Below are 15098 nucleotides of genomic sequence, written 5' to 3'. Positions count from 1 at the left end.
CATTTTGCCTTTTTGTATTTCTTTTCTTGGTGATGGTCTTGATCACTGTCTCCTGTACAATGTCACAAACCTCCACCCATAGTTCTCAGGCACACTGTCTGTTTCTCACTTCCACTGTAAAATCATAAGGGATTTATTTAGGTCATCCCTGAATGGTCTAGTGGTTTTCCATACTTTCATCAAATTAAGTCTGAATTTGGCACTAAGAAGTTCATGATCTGAGCCACAGTCAGTTCCTGGTTTTGTTTTTGCTGACTGTATAGAGCTTCTCCATCTTTGGCTGCAAAGAATATAATCAATCTGATTTTGGTGTTGACCATCTGGTGATGTCCATGTGTAGAGTCTTTTCTTGTGTTGTTGGAAGAGGGTGTTTGCCATGACCAGTGTGTTCTCTTGGCAAAACTCTATTAGCCTTTGCCCTGCTTCATTCTGTACTCCAAGGCCAAATTTGCCTGTTACTCAACACATTTTTTGACTTCCTACTTTTGCATTCCTGTTCCCTATAATGACTGTGGGCAAGAATCCCTTAGAAGAATTGAGTAGCCATCATAGTCAAGAAGTGTCCGAAATGTAGTACTTGGAAGCAATCTCAAAAACAACAGAATGATCTCTATTCATTTCCAAGGCAAACCATTCAATATCACAGTAATCCAAGTCTATGCCCTGACCGGTAATACTGAAGAAGCTCAAGTTGGAACGGTTCTATGAGGACCTACAAGATCTTCTAGAACTAACACCTCCCTCAAAGAAAAAACAAGTCCTATATATCTTAAATATTATAAAATATTATAAAGGATACAGTATTTTGAGTATAAATTTGTTCAAATGTAGGTGAGGTTAAAAAGTAAACAAAAAATTCATAGGCCAAGAATATCTTATTAAAAAAATATAATCCAAAAATGAATTGATTAAATTAAACTTGTCCCTGTTAAGAATGTATTACCTGTGGAATCCAGCCCATAAAACAAGGGATAACTGACGATACACTAGGAGAATCATGCTCGTTTTCAGAAAGTCGATTTCCATCAAAACTGCATCCTTCCAGCAGTAAGCCACTGACCTGCCATAGAGATATACAAACCGTTAAAATACATGTTACAGTCTGAAACGACAGGAGTTACTCTATTATATTTTCAGAAGGAAGGTGACAATTTCCATTTTAACTATACATTTCAAACAGTGTTAAAACAAAGATTATGGTATTTTATCTGAGAGTAATGAAGGTGAAGGCCTGGACCAGTGTTCACTGTGAGCTTCCTTTAGTCTGAATCCTGAATTTTAGCAAATATTTGTGGAAAGAAATACTTATAAATGTCATCAGTTATACAACTGCATGTGCCTTGGCACTAGAATAACAGAAATATAATGACAAAAGCCAAATCATTGCTCTTTTTCCAGGAGGGGTAAAGACAAGCACCCTAGAGAAAAGAACAAATGCTCCCTGCTTGGAATTCTGACATCAGTTTCTAAAGAACAGAATAAAATTCAGAAAGGTTAATGCAAAATAATTCTTAATATGTCACACACAGCTGAAAGAAGAATAAAAAAGGAAAACAAGAGTTCATCCCGTGGGGACTTCCCTGGTGGCTCACTGGTTCAGAACCTGTCTTCCCCACCGCAGGTCCGACGCGCGAAGCAGGGCCCCCAAGTCAGTGCTCTGGGACAGCCCAGGCGGGGGGTGTGAGGGAGGCGGGCTCAGGATGCGGGGCACGTGTGCACCCGCGGCCGAGCCATGCCGGTGTGTGGCCAAAACCACCACAGTGTTGTGAAGGAACTATCCTCCAATTAAGATTCATCAATAAATTTTAAAAAAAGACTCTGTCTTCCACGGGTTCAGTCCTTGGTCAGAGAAGTAGATTCCACATTCCACAGGCCAACTATACTCACGTGCCTCAACTAGTGTAGGTGTTAATAGCTCAGTTGTGCCAGACTCTTTGCGACCCCATGGACTGAAGCCCACCAGGCTCCTCTGTCTATGGGATTTTCCAGGCAAGAATGCTGGAGTGGGCTGCCATTTCCTTCTCCAGCCGCAACTAGAGACACAGCGAAAAATAAATATATTAAACAAATAAACAAACAAAAAAGGAGTTCATCTCTTACTCTAAATTAACCTTAGTGTAGACTTATGAAATTATGAAAATAAAAATATAAATATTTTGGTAATATTAGCTTCATATTTCTTAACTTCATTCTTTCAGTTTCTGATAATAAATGTAGAGCCTGCATTTTGAATTCATATCATATCTATATTCTCACAATTTGAACTTGATAGAAAATAAAACAATCTTATAAATATTGTTTAGTGCCTTTGAACTTTTAACATAATATAGAATTTTAGAGGTAAGGGAACACATTAAGTTCAAAGAGCTGAAATCATTTTCAACTATATTACAGTTAGAGGATGGTTATGGGAAGAGTACTAGTAGACAGAACTTGACAAATAGTTCTGATTAGTTGCTTTACCATGAAAACATAAACAACTTGTTTGTCAGTGAAAGAATCGGGATAAAAACATAATTACTGAATCCCTAAGTTCAATATTCTTTCTGTACCACTGATACAATGTTATACAGGCCACTTTAAGGGTTGCTTAAGTATAGCCTTGAAGAAAAGTAAATTAAAATTTTTAAAATTAATTTATTTATTTTAATTGGAGGCTACTTTCCAATATTGTAGTCATTTTTGCCATACATTGACATGAATCAGTCACGGGTGTACATGTGTCCCCCGTCCTGAACCCCCCTCTCCCCTCCCTCCCCACCCCATCACTCTGGGCTGTCCCAGTGCACCAGCTTTGAGCGCCCTGTCTCATGCATTGAACCTGGACTGGCGATCTATTTCACATGTGTGGTAATAAACATGTTTCAGTGCTATTCTCTCAGATCATCCCACCCTCGCCTTTTCCCACAGAGTCCAAAAGTCTGTTCTTACATCTGTTTCTCCTTTGCTGTCTTGCATATAGGGTCATCATTACCATCTTTCTAAATTCCAAATACATCCATTAACATACTGTATTGGTGTTTTTCTTTCTGACTTACTTCACTCTGTATAATAGGTTCCAGTTTCATCCACCTCATTAGAAAGGATTCAAATGCATTCTTTTTAATAGCTCAGTAATATTCTATAGCTTTCTTATCCATTCATCTGCCAATGAACAGGTTGCTTCCATGTCCTGGCTATTATAAACAGTGCTGTGATGAACACTGGGATACATGTATCTCTTTCAATTCTGGTTTCCTCAGTGTGTATGCCCAGCAGCGGGATTGCTGGGTCATATGGCAGTTCTATTTCCAGTTTTTTAAGGAATCCCCACACTGTTCCTGTACACAGGTCAGGAAGCAACAGTTAGAACTGGACATGGAACAACAGACGGGTTCCAAATAGGAAAAGGAGTACGTCAAGGCTGTATGTTGTCACCCTGCTTATTTAACTTATATGCAGAGTACATCATGAGAAACGCTGGACTGGAGGAAGTACAAGCTGGAATCAAGATTGCTGGGAGAAATATCAATAACCTCAGATATGCAGATGATACCACCCTTATGGCAGAAGTGAAAAAGAACTAAAGAGCCTCTTGATGAAACTGAAAGAGGAGAGTGAAAAAGTTGGCTTAAAACTCAACAATCAGAAAACTAAGATCATGGTATCCAGTCCCATCACTTCATGGCAAATAGATGGGGAAACAGTGGAAACAGCGGCTGACTTTATTTTTCTGGGCACCAAAATCACTGCAAGATGGTGACTGCAGCCATGAAATTAAAAGACACTTACTCCTTGGAAGGAAAGTTATGACCAACCTAGACAGCATATTAAAAAGCAGAGACATTACTTTGCCAACAAAGGTCCACCTAGTCAAGGCTATGGTTTTTCCAGTGATCATGTATGGATATGAGAGTTGGACTATAAAGCAAGCTGAGCACCTAAAAATTGATGCTTTTGAACTGTGGTGTCGGAGAAGACTCTTGAGAGCCCCTTGGACTGCAAGGAGATCCAACCAGTCCATCCTAAAGGAAATCAGTCCTGAATACTCATTGTAAGGACTGATGCTGAAGCTGAAACTCCAGTACTTTGGCCACTTGATGAGAAAAGCTGACTCACTGGAAAAGACCCTAATGCTGGGAAAGACTGAGGGCAGGAGGAGAAGGGGACAGAGGATGAGATGGTTGGATGGCATCACCGACTCAATGGACATGGGTTTGGGTGAATTCCGGAAGTTGGTGGTGGACAGGGAGTCCTGGTGCACTGTGGTTCATGGGGTCACAAAGAGTTGGACATGACTGGGCGACTGAACTGAACTGAACCACAGTGTTCTCCATAGTGGCTGTACTATTTTGCATTCCCACCAACAAGGTAAGAAGGTTCCCTTTTCTCCACACCCTCTCCAGCATTTAAGAGAGGAGACTTTTTGATAGCATGAGATGGTACCTCTTTGTGGTTTTGATTTGCATTTCTCTGATAATGAGTGATGTTGAGCATTTTTTCATGTGTTTGTAAGCCATCTTGTATGTCTTCTTTGGAGAAACGTCCATTTAGTTCTTTGGCCCATTTTTTATTAAAATTTAAGTGCTTACTAATTTCAGTGCTAGAAAATCCCTAACTAGCCTATCCCTTCTCTAGGGAATCTTCCTGACCCAGGAATCAAACCGGGGTCTCCTGCATTACAGGCAGATTCTTTACCAACTGAGCTATCAGGGAAGCCCTAAAAAGTCCCTAGGCAACATAATTCTTCTAAGGCCTCTTCCAGAAATTTCACTGAGGTTTGAGCTCACGTCCACTGACCTGGTGATACTATCTAACTATCTCACCCTCTGCTGCCTCTCCTCCTATGGCCTTCAATCTTTCCCAGTGTCAGTCTTTCCAGTGACTTTGCATCAGGTGGCCAAAGTGATGAAGCTTCACCTTCAGCATCAATCCTTCTAATGAACATTCAGGGTTGATTTCCTTTAGGATTCACTAGTTTAATCTCCTTGCTGTCCAAGGGACTCCTCTCCAGCACCACAATTTGAAAGCATCAGTTCTTTGGTGCTCAGCCTTCTTTATGTTCCAACTCCCACATTTGTATATGACTACTAGAAAAACCATAATTTTGACTATATGGACCTTTTGTTGACAAAGTGATGTCTCTGCTTTTTAACATTGTTTGTCATGCCTTTCCTTCCAAGGAAGGAATTTAATTTACCTTTAATTTCATGGCTTGTTACCATCTGCAGTGATTTTGGAGCCCAAGAAAATAAAATTTGCCACTGTTTCCACTTTTTCCCCATCTATTTGCCATGAAGTGATGGATCAGATGCCATGATCTTAGTTTTTTGCATGCTGAGTTTTAAGCCAGCCTTTTCACTCTATTCTTTCACCCTCATCAAGAGGCTAGTACCTCTTTGCTTTTGGCCATTATAGTGCTACATCTGCATATCTGAGGTTGTTGATATTTCTCCTGCAATCTTGATTTCAGCTGCTGACTCATCTAGCCTAGTATTTCACAAGATGTACCTTGAGTACCTTCAGTGGCTCAGTCGTGTCTGGCTCTTTGTGACCCTTTGGATTGTAGCCCACTAGGTTCATCTGTCCAAGGTATTTTCCAGGCAAGAATACTGGAGTGGGTTGTCATTTCCTATTCCAGGGGCTCTTGCTGACCGAGGGTTCGAACCCGTGTCTCCTGTATTGCCAGCAGATTCTTTAGCACTGAGGCACCTGGGAAGACTGGAGGTACTCTGCTTTTAAGTTAAATAAGCAGGGTGACAATCACAGCCTCGTCATGCTCCTTCCCAGATTTTGAACGAGTCTGTTGTTTCATGTCCATTTCTGTTGCTTCTTGACCCACATATGGGTTTCTTAGGAGACATGTAAGGTGGTCTGATACTCCCATCTCTTTAAGAATTTTCTACAGTTTGCTGTGATCCACACAGTCAAAGGCTTTACGGTAGTCAATGAAGCAGAAATAGATGTGTTTCTGAAATTCCCTTGCTTTCTCCATGATCCAACGAATGTTGGCAATTTGATTTTTCAATATGCATCTACAGAGATATAAACTGAGATATATATTGAATTTTGAGCTCAACTGGTCTCTACAGAAATTTTTAAAAGTAGTCTCCACTGATAGCATCACAACTTGACTATGTAATATGTATATTGTTGTAGTTAAGTCACTAAGTCGTGTCCAACTCTTTGCAACCCCATGGACTACACAGCATGCCAGGCTCCTCCATCCTCCACTGTCTCCCGGATTTTGCTCAAGTTCAATTGAGTTGGTGACACTATCTAACCAAGTCATCCTCTACCAACCCCTTCTCCTCTTCCTCTTTTAACCAGGGGGTTGGTAGGGTGTTAAATTACTGTCCATTAGAGCCTTATTTCAATAACTGACACTACTGACCATGTGACACATGGGAGACATTCTTGGTCCCATTTCCTGAACTTCCCATATACTATCAACTACCAATGGCTGCCACCACCTCTAATAAAATCCTCTAAATTTGTCCTTTTCTCTCTCATCCTCTATCATTCTCTAACTCCAGAATTTAAAGAAACTTAAAACATGGACTTTCAAAAAGCAATATCTATTTTTTATATAATAAAATGATAATATTGATATATCAGAGATTGGAGTGGTATCAACAAATGGTACCCTGTTTCATCTGCAATTCTGCATCAATGGAAGGAGAAAAAGCAGAGAGGCCTAAAATACTACTTTTTTTCCTGGAAAATGATAGTGTGATGGATATAATAGATCTCCAGGTAAATGTACTTGCTAATACTAAACACAAGAATTTGGCAGGCTTAACTCCTAGTTATGACAGTACTACACTAAGGAGCCAGCTACACCAGATGCAGGGACTACCCTGAAGGGGTGGAGCAGAATATGTAACCCAAGAGAAAAGCATAGGAAGGCACAGTATTCAGCCCTGGGTTCCTGACTCAAACTCATAATCAGATAAAGTGACACCTTTCCTGGAAAGGGAAGAGTCAGGTAGAAGGTAGAGAGTGTCTAGGAGTATGAACATTGGTAAATATTCATCCACATAGAAAAACTACAGGAAAGGGAAATAGAGGTTTCCCTCTGACATCATATTTAAAATACTTGGAAAATTGCCTGATATACAATAAGTGCTCAGTAAGTATTAGCTATTACTGTTCATTAAAGCTAATCCATCCACTAGTTTTGAGACATTGTGAATTATTTTATATACTGCATCCATTTAAATAAGACAAAATAAAGGTTTTATTGGAAATTAATTGGATATGCCAGCAAATTTGGAAAATTCAGCAGTGGCCACAGGACTGGAAAAGGTCAGTTTTCATTCCAATCCCAAAGAAAGGCAATGCCAAAGAATGTTCAAAATACCACAAAATCGCACCCATTGCACATGCTAGCAAAGTAATGCTCAAAATTTTCCAAGCTAGGAAAATGTTCACACGAAATGAGAACATCCAGATGTTCAAGCTGGATTTAGAAAAGGCAGAGGAACCAGAGATCAAATTGCCAACATCTGTTGGGTTATAAGCAAGAGAATTCCAGGAAAACATCATTCTACAGGAGAGGTGACCTTGATTCTATAACAAACAGTGGTATGAAATAAAAAGATGAACTTGATCTAGGTGTGAAAAGACATAAGGCACACAATAGCCAAACACAGTGTCTGGACTTTGACCCAAATTTGAACACACTATTGGAAATTATTTTTTTTTTTTAGACAGTGGTAAATATTGCTGTGAACTGGCTATTGAATGATGCCAAGGAAATATTGTTAATTTTTGTATGTGTGATAATATATTGCATTTATATAAGAAAAAATTTTTTGAGAAATGGAGAAGTAAAATGCCTGGACTTTGCTTCAGCAAAGACAATAAAAAAAAGAGAAAAAGAAGAAATATATCTAAATCTTGAAAACTTTGAATATGGAGATTCATTTTACTATTTTTTCCACTTCTGTATTTGTTTGTAATTGTTTAATAAGAAAAATAACTAAAAATGATTGGGAAAAAACTTGAATGCCAGAAAATGTTTAATTTTCTCTAGGGAATTACCTTCTCTGTCTAGAGTTACTGTCCAATACAGTAGCCAAGGTCACATATGCTATTGAGCTCTTGAAATGTTACAAGTCTGAAATGAGATGTGCCATAAATACAGAATATATGATGGATTTCAAGGACTTTGTAAAAGAAAAGAGAAAGTAAAATATGCCATTCATAATTTTAAAATATTTATTACATGCTGAAACAATATGTTGTATATATTAGGTAAAATAAAATAACACTAAAAATATTTTTATCTGTTTCTTTTATATTTTTAGTGTCACTACTAGAAAATATAAAATTATGTATGTGGCTTGATGTAGGTTGAAGAAAGGAGAATATGCTAGGGAAAGTTATATTCCAGAAAGAAACACAAACAGGTTTCTTAGAAGTTTTTGAAAGCTGGGGAAGGACTAGAACAGTTAATGGAACTCAGTACATAATCCCAGCACTTTGAATTTTTTTCAGTAAGGTGTCATGTAAAGTCAGAGGTTTCAGAGTAGAGAGACTTCCCAAATAGGAAATTGCAGCCAATTCTCAGCCTCCTACTATACTTGGAGGGCATGAGAAGATAGCAGTAAGTTGGCCAGGCTATGAAAGAGTATAGTCAACTAAGAATTAAAAGGCTTTTATTTTTCTTTTTGAGAATTTGTATATATTTATTTATTTTTGGCCGGAGAAGGCAATGGCAACCCACTCCAGTACTCTTGCCTGGAAAATCCCATGGACAAAGGAGCCTGGTAGGCTGCAGTCCATGGGATCGCTAGGAGTCGGACACGACTGAGCGACTTCACTTTCACTTTCCACTTTCCTGCACTGGAGAAGGAAATGGCAACCCACTCCAGTGTTCTTGCCTGGAGAATCCCAGGGACAGGGGAGCCTGGTGGGCTGCTGTCTATGGGGTTGCACAGAGTCGGACCCGACTGAAGCCACTTAGCAGCAGCAGCAGCAGCAGCAGCAGCAGCATTTATTTTTGGCAGTACTGGGTCTTCCTTGCTGCGTGGGCTTTTCTCTAGCTGTGGCAAGCAGAGGCTACCCTCCGCCTGTGCTGTGCAGGCTTCTCACTGCAGTGGCTTCTCTCCTTGCAGAGAATGGCCTCTAGAGAGCGCAGGCCTCAGCGGTTGTGGCACGTGGGCCCGGTAGTTGCAGCTCCCGGGGTCTAGAGCACGGGCTCAACAGCTGTGGTGCCTGGGCTTAGCTGCTCCCTAGCATGTGGGATCTTCTGGGGTCAAGGATCAAACCTGTGTCTCCTGAACTGGCAGGCAGCTTCTTTACCACTGAGCCACGAGAGAAGCCTCTGAAAGCCCATTAAACTGGTGTAAATATAATAAGACACTCAAAGCACTTAATGCTACAAGAATATCAGATTTAAAACCTCTGACTGTTGCAGTCACTTAAGTTTTTAAGAAAAATAATTTTTTGTTGACCTAGTTTTATATCACATTATTTTACAAACACCAAATCATTTTAGAGATTGACTTTCAGAGAAAATCATATTGCTAAGCATTCTTAAAGTTCCCCCATGATTTAAAAATAGTATCTACTTGATAATGACAATATAAGGATATTCACATTAAGTGCTCAGTTTTAAAAATGAAAACTATCAGAAATATATGTCTTAAAATGACAAAATCAAACAACTGGGACCTGATTAAACTTAAAAGCTTTTGCACAGCAAAGGAAACTATAAGCAAGGTGAAAAGACAACCCTCAGAATGGGAGAAAATAATAGCAAATGAAACAACTGACAAAGGATTCATTTCCAAAATATACAAGCAGCTCATGCAACTCCATACCAGAAAAACAAACAACCCAATCAAAAAGTGGGAAAAAGACCTAAACAGTCATGACACACAGATGGCTAACAAACACATGAAAAGATGCTCATCATTGCTCATTATTAGAGAAATGCAAATCAAAACTACAAGACAGGTGTGAGATATCACCTCACACCAGTCAGAATGGCCATCATCAAACAGTCTACAAACAATAAATGATGGAGAGGGTGTGGAGAAAAGAGAATGCTCTTGCACTGTTGGTGGGAATGTAAATTGATATTGCCACTATGGAAGATGGTATGGAGATTCCTTTAAAAAAATCTAGGAATAAAACCACCATGTGACCCAGCAATCCCACTCCAAGGCATATACCCTGAGAAAACCAAAATTGAAAAAGACACATGTATTCCATTGTTCATTGCAGCACTATTTACAATAGCTAGAACATGCAAAAAACCTAGATGTCCATAGACAGATGGATGGATAAAGAAATTGTGGTACATATACACAATGGAATATTACTCAACTATAGAAAGGAACACATTTGAGCCCATTCTGATGAGGTGGATGAACCTAGACCTATTATACAGAGTGAAGTGAGTCAGAAAAAGAAAGATAAATATCGTATTCTAACACATATATACAGAATCTAGAAAAATGGTACTGAAGAACTTATTTACAGGGCAACAGTGGAGAAACAGACTTATGGACAGGGGAGAGGGGAGGAGAGGGTGAGATGTATGGAGAGAGTAACATGGAAACTTACATTACCATATGTAAAATAAATAGCCAACGGGAATTTGCTGTCTGGCTCAGGAAACTCGAGCAGGGGCTCTGTATCAACCCAGAGGGGTGGGATGGGGAGGGAGATGGGAGGGAGGGTCACAGGGGAGGGGAGATATGTATACCTGTGGCTGATTCATGTTGAGGTTTGACAGAAAACAGCAAAATTCTGTAAAGCAATTATCCTTTAATTAAAAAAAAAAGAGGTCCTGTCTCTGAATATTGGTTGGTCTATATGAGTGGAAAGATGAAGAGATAGAGGTTGTCTTTTGTATTTTCCTCTGGACTATAATTATCATATTTGGTAGACATAAGGCCATAGTAATGCCAATAAACTATTTCAAAATGTCAGTTAAAAAAAAGAATGATTTAAGGGTTTTTTTTTTTTGTGATAAGTTTTCCACTGCTGGACTGATAAGCTACAACTGGCAGCTCATACTCATTTGGGGAAGATGTGTCTGAAGCTTGGAACTCCTAATTCTGATGAGCCCATTCTCCTCATAAAACCACAAATGTCTGAATCTCCAATTTCCTCATTGTTTTAACTTTTATTTCCTGGTAAGCTTAAAAGAGAGGAAGTTGAAATACAAATAGTATAATAACCACTTGGTAAATGGGCAAACCCTAGCCTGGCATGAAGCAGCCGAAATGAGCTGGTAAGCATAAGTGGCTTTAATATGCTACTAGGTCCCAAAGGAGCAGCAGCTTTCAGGTGTCTCAGAGAACTGCGCATTACTAACAAGAGTACAAATGTTTAATAAACCTGATTTGCCAAGGTAGAAGACTTGATTTTGCCCCTTGTGTTTGGCGGCTTTGGCGGTCAAGGAGGGAACTGGAAGTGTCCCAGGTTTGCCAGAGCCAAACTTTCAGAGCCTTGGGCAAGATCGAGCACGCAGGCTGAACAGGTGTTTGATTGATGCATTTTCTAGTACTAAGTTTCACAACTGCTGTTAACAAATAACAAATCAATAATGGAAGTGAGGAAATTTTAGAGGGCCAGGTTCAGGATCTTAAAAAATCAATACACATACATATTCTTTTAAGCAGGTCTAAAGGGTTTGAGATATTGATTGATGTGGGAACTACAGCCTTGCTTGAAGATTTCACTAGTTGAATTCAGTCTAGGGTGCTGAAAAAATTTAAAGCCACTTAAGTTTTACAGTGACAATAAAATTCAAATATAACTCAAATCCAAAATTTTCCTATCAAAACAATCCTTTCATTGAAAATCTGATTAAAAGGAACTAAATCAATTATTTAAAACTTACTGATTATGCCAACTGCAGTGAGGGGTTGCAGTTATAACTATAAAAAGTTATAAAACTTTTTATAACTATAAAAAGTTATAAAAAACTTTTTATCTGAGAAATAAAAACTGCAGGTAAGAAGTTAGGAAATATGCTCCTATTGTTTACATGAACGAGGGGCCAGAGAGGAAAAATTCTGTTGAATCAACTCAAATCCCATATGAAGGGATGTTTTTTTTAACTTAAAGTTTAAGACATAATTCTATCAAACTTATTCCTAAACACACTGACCAACAAATATTTTAGTTTTTAACAATGAAGTTGCTTTTTGTAAATGTCAAATGAAAAATGAAAGAATTCTGCTTTACTAGATAAAAGTAGAGAACTTTATACTAAAACATACTTTTGTTTCTAATTAAAAAAACACATACTGCCTAATAAAACCTAATCCAAATCGAGAGAAATAAATAAAAAACACACATACATATATAGGTTTTCAGAGACCTTGTAATAAACATGTCAAGGAAATTATTATTTATATCCATGATAAAAGAGATAACAAAGGCTCAGACTGCTCTATTAATTACTTTAAAAAGTCACATGGCTCTGTTTTGGGTGGCTTAAGATTAGAATTGTGTTTTACCATCAGCCTTTACCCCCCATTTATAAAACAAAATATATACATTTGGAATTTCCTGATTGTAGATAATTTTATTTCATTTTGTAAGAACAGGGGGAAAATAGTTCGGGAAATATGACTACACCGTGACACAGAATAAAATAAAATTTGTTTCCCTTGTTTTTTATAGCAGTCTACCTAAGTACTGATACTACATTCTATATGTATGCTCAGAGGCCACGCAATCAGGTAAAGTGCCTGACTCACGGGTTTCCTCCTCCTCATTAATGACTAGGCCACAGTTTACGTGTACCAATAATAATTGAGGTAGCTTTTATGGGCTAGAGGTTAAGGTTAAAATGCAAAGGATGAACAAGAACCTGCTAATTTTGCTTCAAGGGAGAATGTTTTTGTAATCCATAAAGCCAAAAGGGAAAGACCTACCTTATTGTCAATGATCAAATTTCTGGCACACTATACCACTGCAGTTGATGTTAATAAGGCCTATTATAGTACCTCTCCTATTGTTGGTCCTCCACTCAACAATTCAATAAGAGTATAATTGAGTGTTGATTATGTATGAGGTATTGCTGGAGGTATTTGAGATACAAGAAAACTGAAAAAAAAAACAAAAGACTATTCTCATGGGGCTCTCTCATACTTTCACTATGTTAGAAAGTAGTAGTAATATGAAAAGAAAATTGTTGACCTGGAAACTAGGATTATGAAACAGAATTTCTGACATGTCAGTTGCCTAAGGTTAACTAAGTTAAAGAAATATAGTCCTATGCTAATTGTGTGCGTGTGTGTGTGTGTGTGTGTGCGCGCACGCACACATGCTCAGGCATGTCCGACTCTTTGCGATTCCATGGACGGTAGCCCTCTGGGCTCTTCTTGTCCATGGGATTTCTCAGGCAAGAGTACTGGAATGAATTGCCATTTCCTCCTCCAGTGGATCTTCCTGACTCGGATCAAATCCACATCCCCTGTGTCTCCTGTGTTGCAGGCAGATTCTTTACCCACTGAGTCATCGGGGAAAGCCCTTACATTAATTTTAATTACATGTTAAAACACTGAACTAGATGCTGAGGATCTGAAGATAGATAAGACAGTCTTTGTCTTCAATGACATTACAGTCTCATAAGACAGACCAATATAGATATATAGAGATAACCATACTAAAACATGCAGCATCACGTACTGCTGTTCAGTCACTAAGTCGTGTCTGACTCTTTGCGACTCTAGGAACTGCAGCGTGCCAGGCTTCCCTGTCCTTCACTATCCCCCTGAGCTTGCTCAAACTCATGTCCATTGAATCAGTGATACCACCCAACCACCTCATCCTCTGTCATCCCCTTTTCCTCTTGACCTCAATCTTTCCCAGCATCAGGGTCTTTACCAATGAGTCAGTTTTTTGCATCAATAAGGCAATTTTATGTGTGAGAATGTGAAAGAGGAATGGTAGAGACGTGAAGAAGAAGACGTGGAAGAAGGCTGGAGTTGCTGGTGAAAGGCCTTCATTAATTTTGTCATTATATTTGAATGGATGTTATTATCTATTATTGCAAGAGTAATGAATGCACTTTTAGCAGTAAAGTTGTTATGAAAATTTATATGGCAAAAGATGGTTTAATCTTTTTTTTAACATGGCAGGTTTGATTTTAGCAGAGAACTAATACATTAACAAACTGTAAACTATCTAAGGACAAGATCTGATTTAAAATTTTAATATACATTTACACATACTTTGAGAATGAAAGTGATAGTCGCTCAGTCGTGTCTGACTCTTTGTGACCCCGTGGACTTGTAGTCCATGGAATTCTCCAGGGCAGAATACTGAAGTGGATAGCTTTTCCCTTCTCCAGGGGATCTTCGCAACCCCACATTGCGGGTGAAATTTTTTTACTAGCTGAGCCACAAGGGAAGCCCAAGAATACTGGAATCGGTAGCCTATCCCTTCTCTAGTGGATCTTCCCAGCCCAGGAATCAAAGTGGGGTCTCTTGCATTGCAGATGCATTCTTTACCAACTGAGCTATCACATACTTTACTGTATAGCAAGTATTTATTAGCTTGAATGTTAGAAGAGGTAATACAACAGAACTTCAAGATTTATATCATTTTTTAACAAGCTATATTTTCAAAAACGTTATATTCCTAATATTCTTATTTTTGTATTAGAACAGGTTGTATTTTGTACAGCTTGTTTCATGTTAAATCTTAACTTACTTTAATTTTTCACATAGGTAATACAATCTATCTCTGGTGACTTTGAGACTGGAGGAGAATCTCTTTATCATAGTTGGTACTTATATAATCTTTGACTCAGATAAATATCTAAAATACCTTAATTTGAAGCTTTGCTTCTTGTAGGCGACCTTTCCATGATGCCACAAATTTGAGGCTATCCACAGAACAGACCATAGCTCTGTAAGAGTGAAATGTCAAATGTCAGAAAGCAATAATTTTCAGGAGCTATAGAACATATTAACTATCACCCTTAATGCAGATATATGAGGGGAGTTCAATAAATATTTACCAGCTCAACTGAAATATTGATATTTATAATAAGATCTCAAGGTACAACCAATTTGAAGATCCCCTAAAGCACAAAAAACTAAATTTTTTCCCATTATATTTTTAGAAGTGTCTCTTTTATT

At 38.4% G+C, this 15098-nt stretch overlaps 1 protein-coding gene across 3 annotated transcripts in view; it reads right to left on the bottom strand.

Annotated features, from left to right (window-relative positions):
• DYNC2H1 (dynein cytoplasmic 2 heavy chain 1) overlaps positions 1–15098 on the bottom strand; it is a 385810-nt gene that overhangs the window by 14487 nt on the left and 356225 nt on the right. For all 3 annotated transcript variants that reach the window (XM_070473685.1, XM_070473686.1, XM_020900373.2), the window contains 2 exons: positions 14785–14866; positions 944–1060 (listed from right to left, as the gene is read on the bottom strand). In XM_070473685.1, the coding sequence (XP_070329786.1) occupies positions 944–1060; positions 14785–14866 (199 nt within the window). The remainder of the gene's footprint in view (positions 1–943; positions 1061–14784; positions 14867–15098) is intronic.

The sequence above is a fragment of the Odocoileus virginianus genome, chromosome 10 (assembly GCF_023699985.2).
Source record: "Odocoileus virginianus isolate 20LAN1187 ecotype Illinois chromosome 10, Ovbor_1.2, whole genome shotgun sequence".
Taxonomy (NCBI): domain Eukaryota; kingdom Metazoa; phylum Chordata; class Mammalia; order Artiodactyla; family Cervidae; genus Odocoileus; species Odocoileus virginianus.
This window is presented reverse-complemented; position numbering and strand designations above follow the sequence as displayed.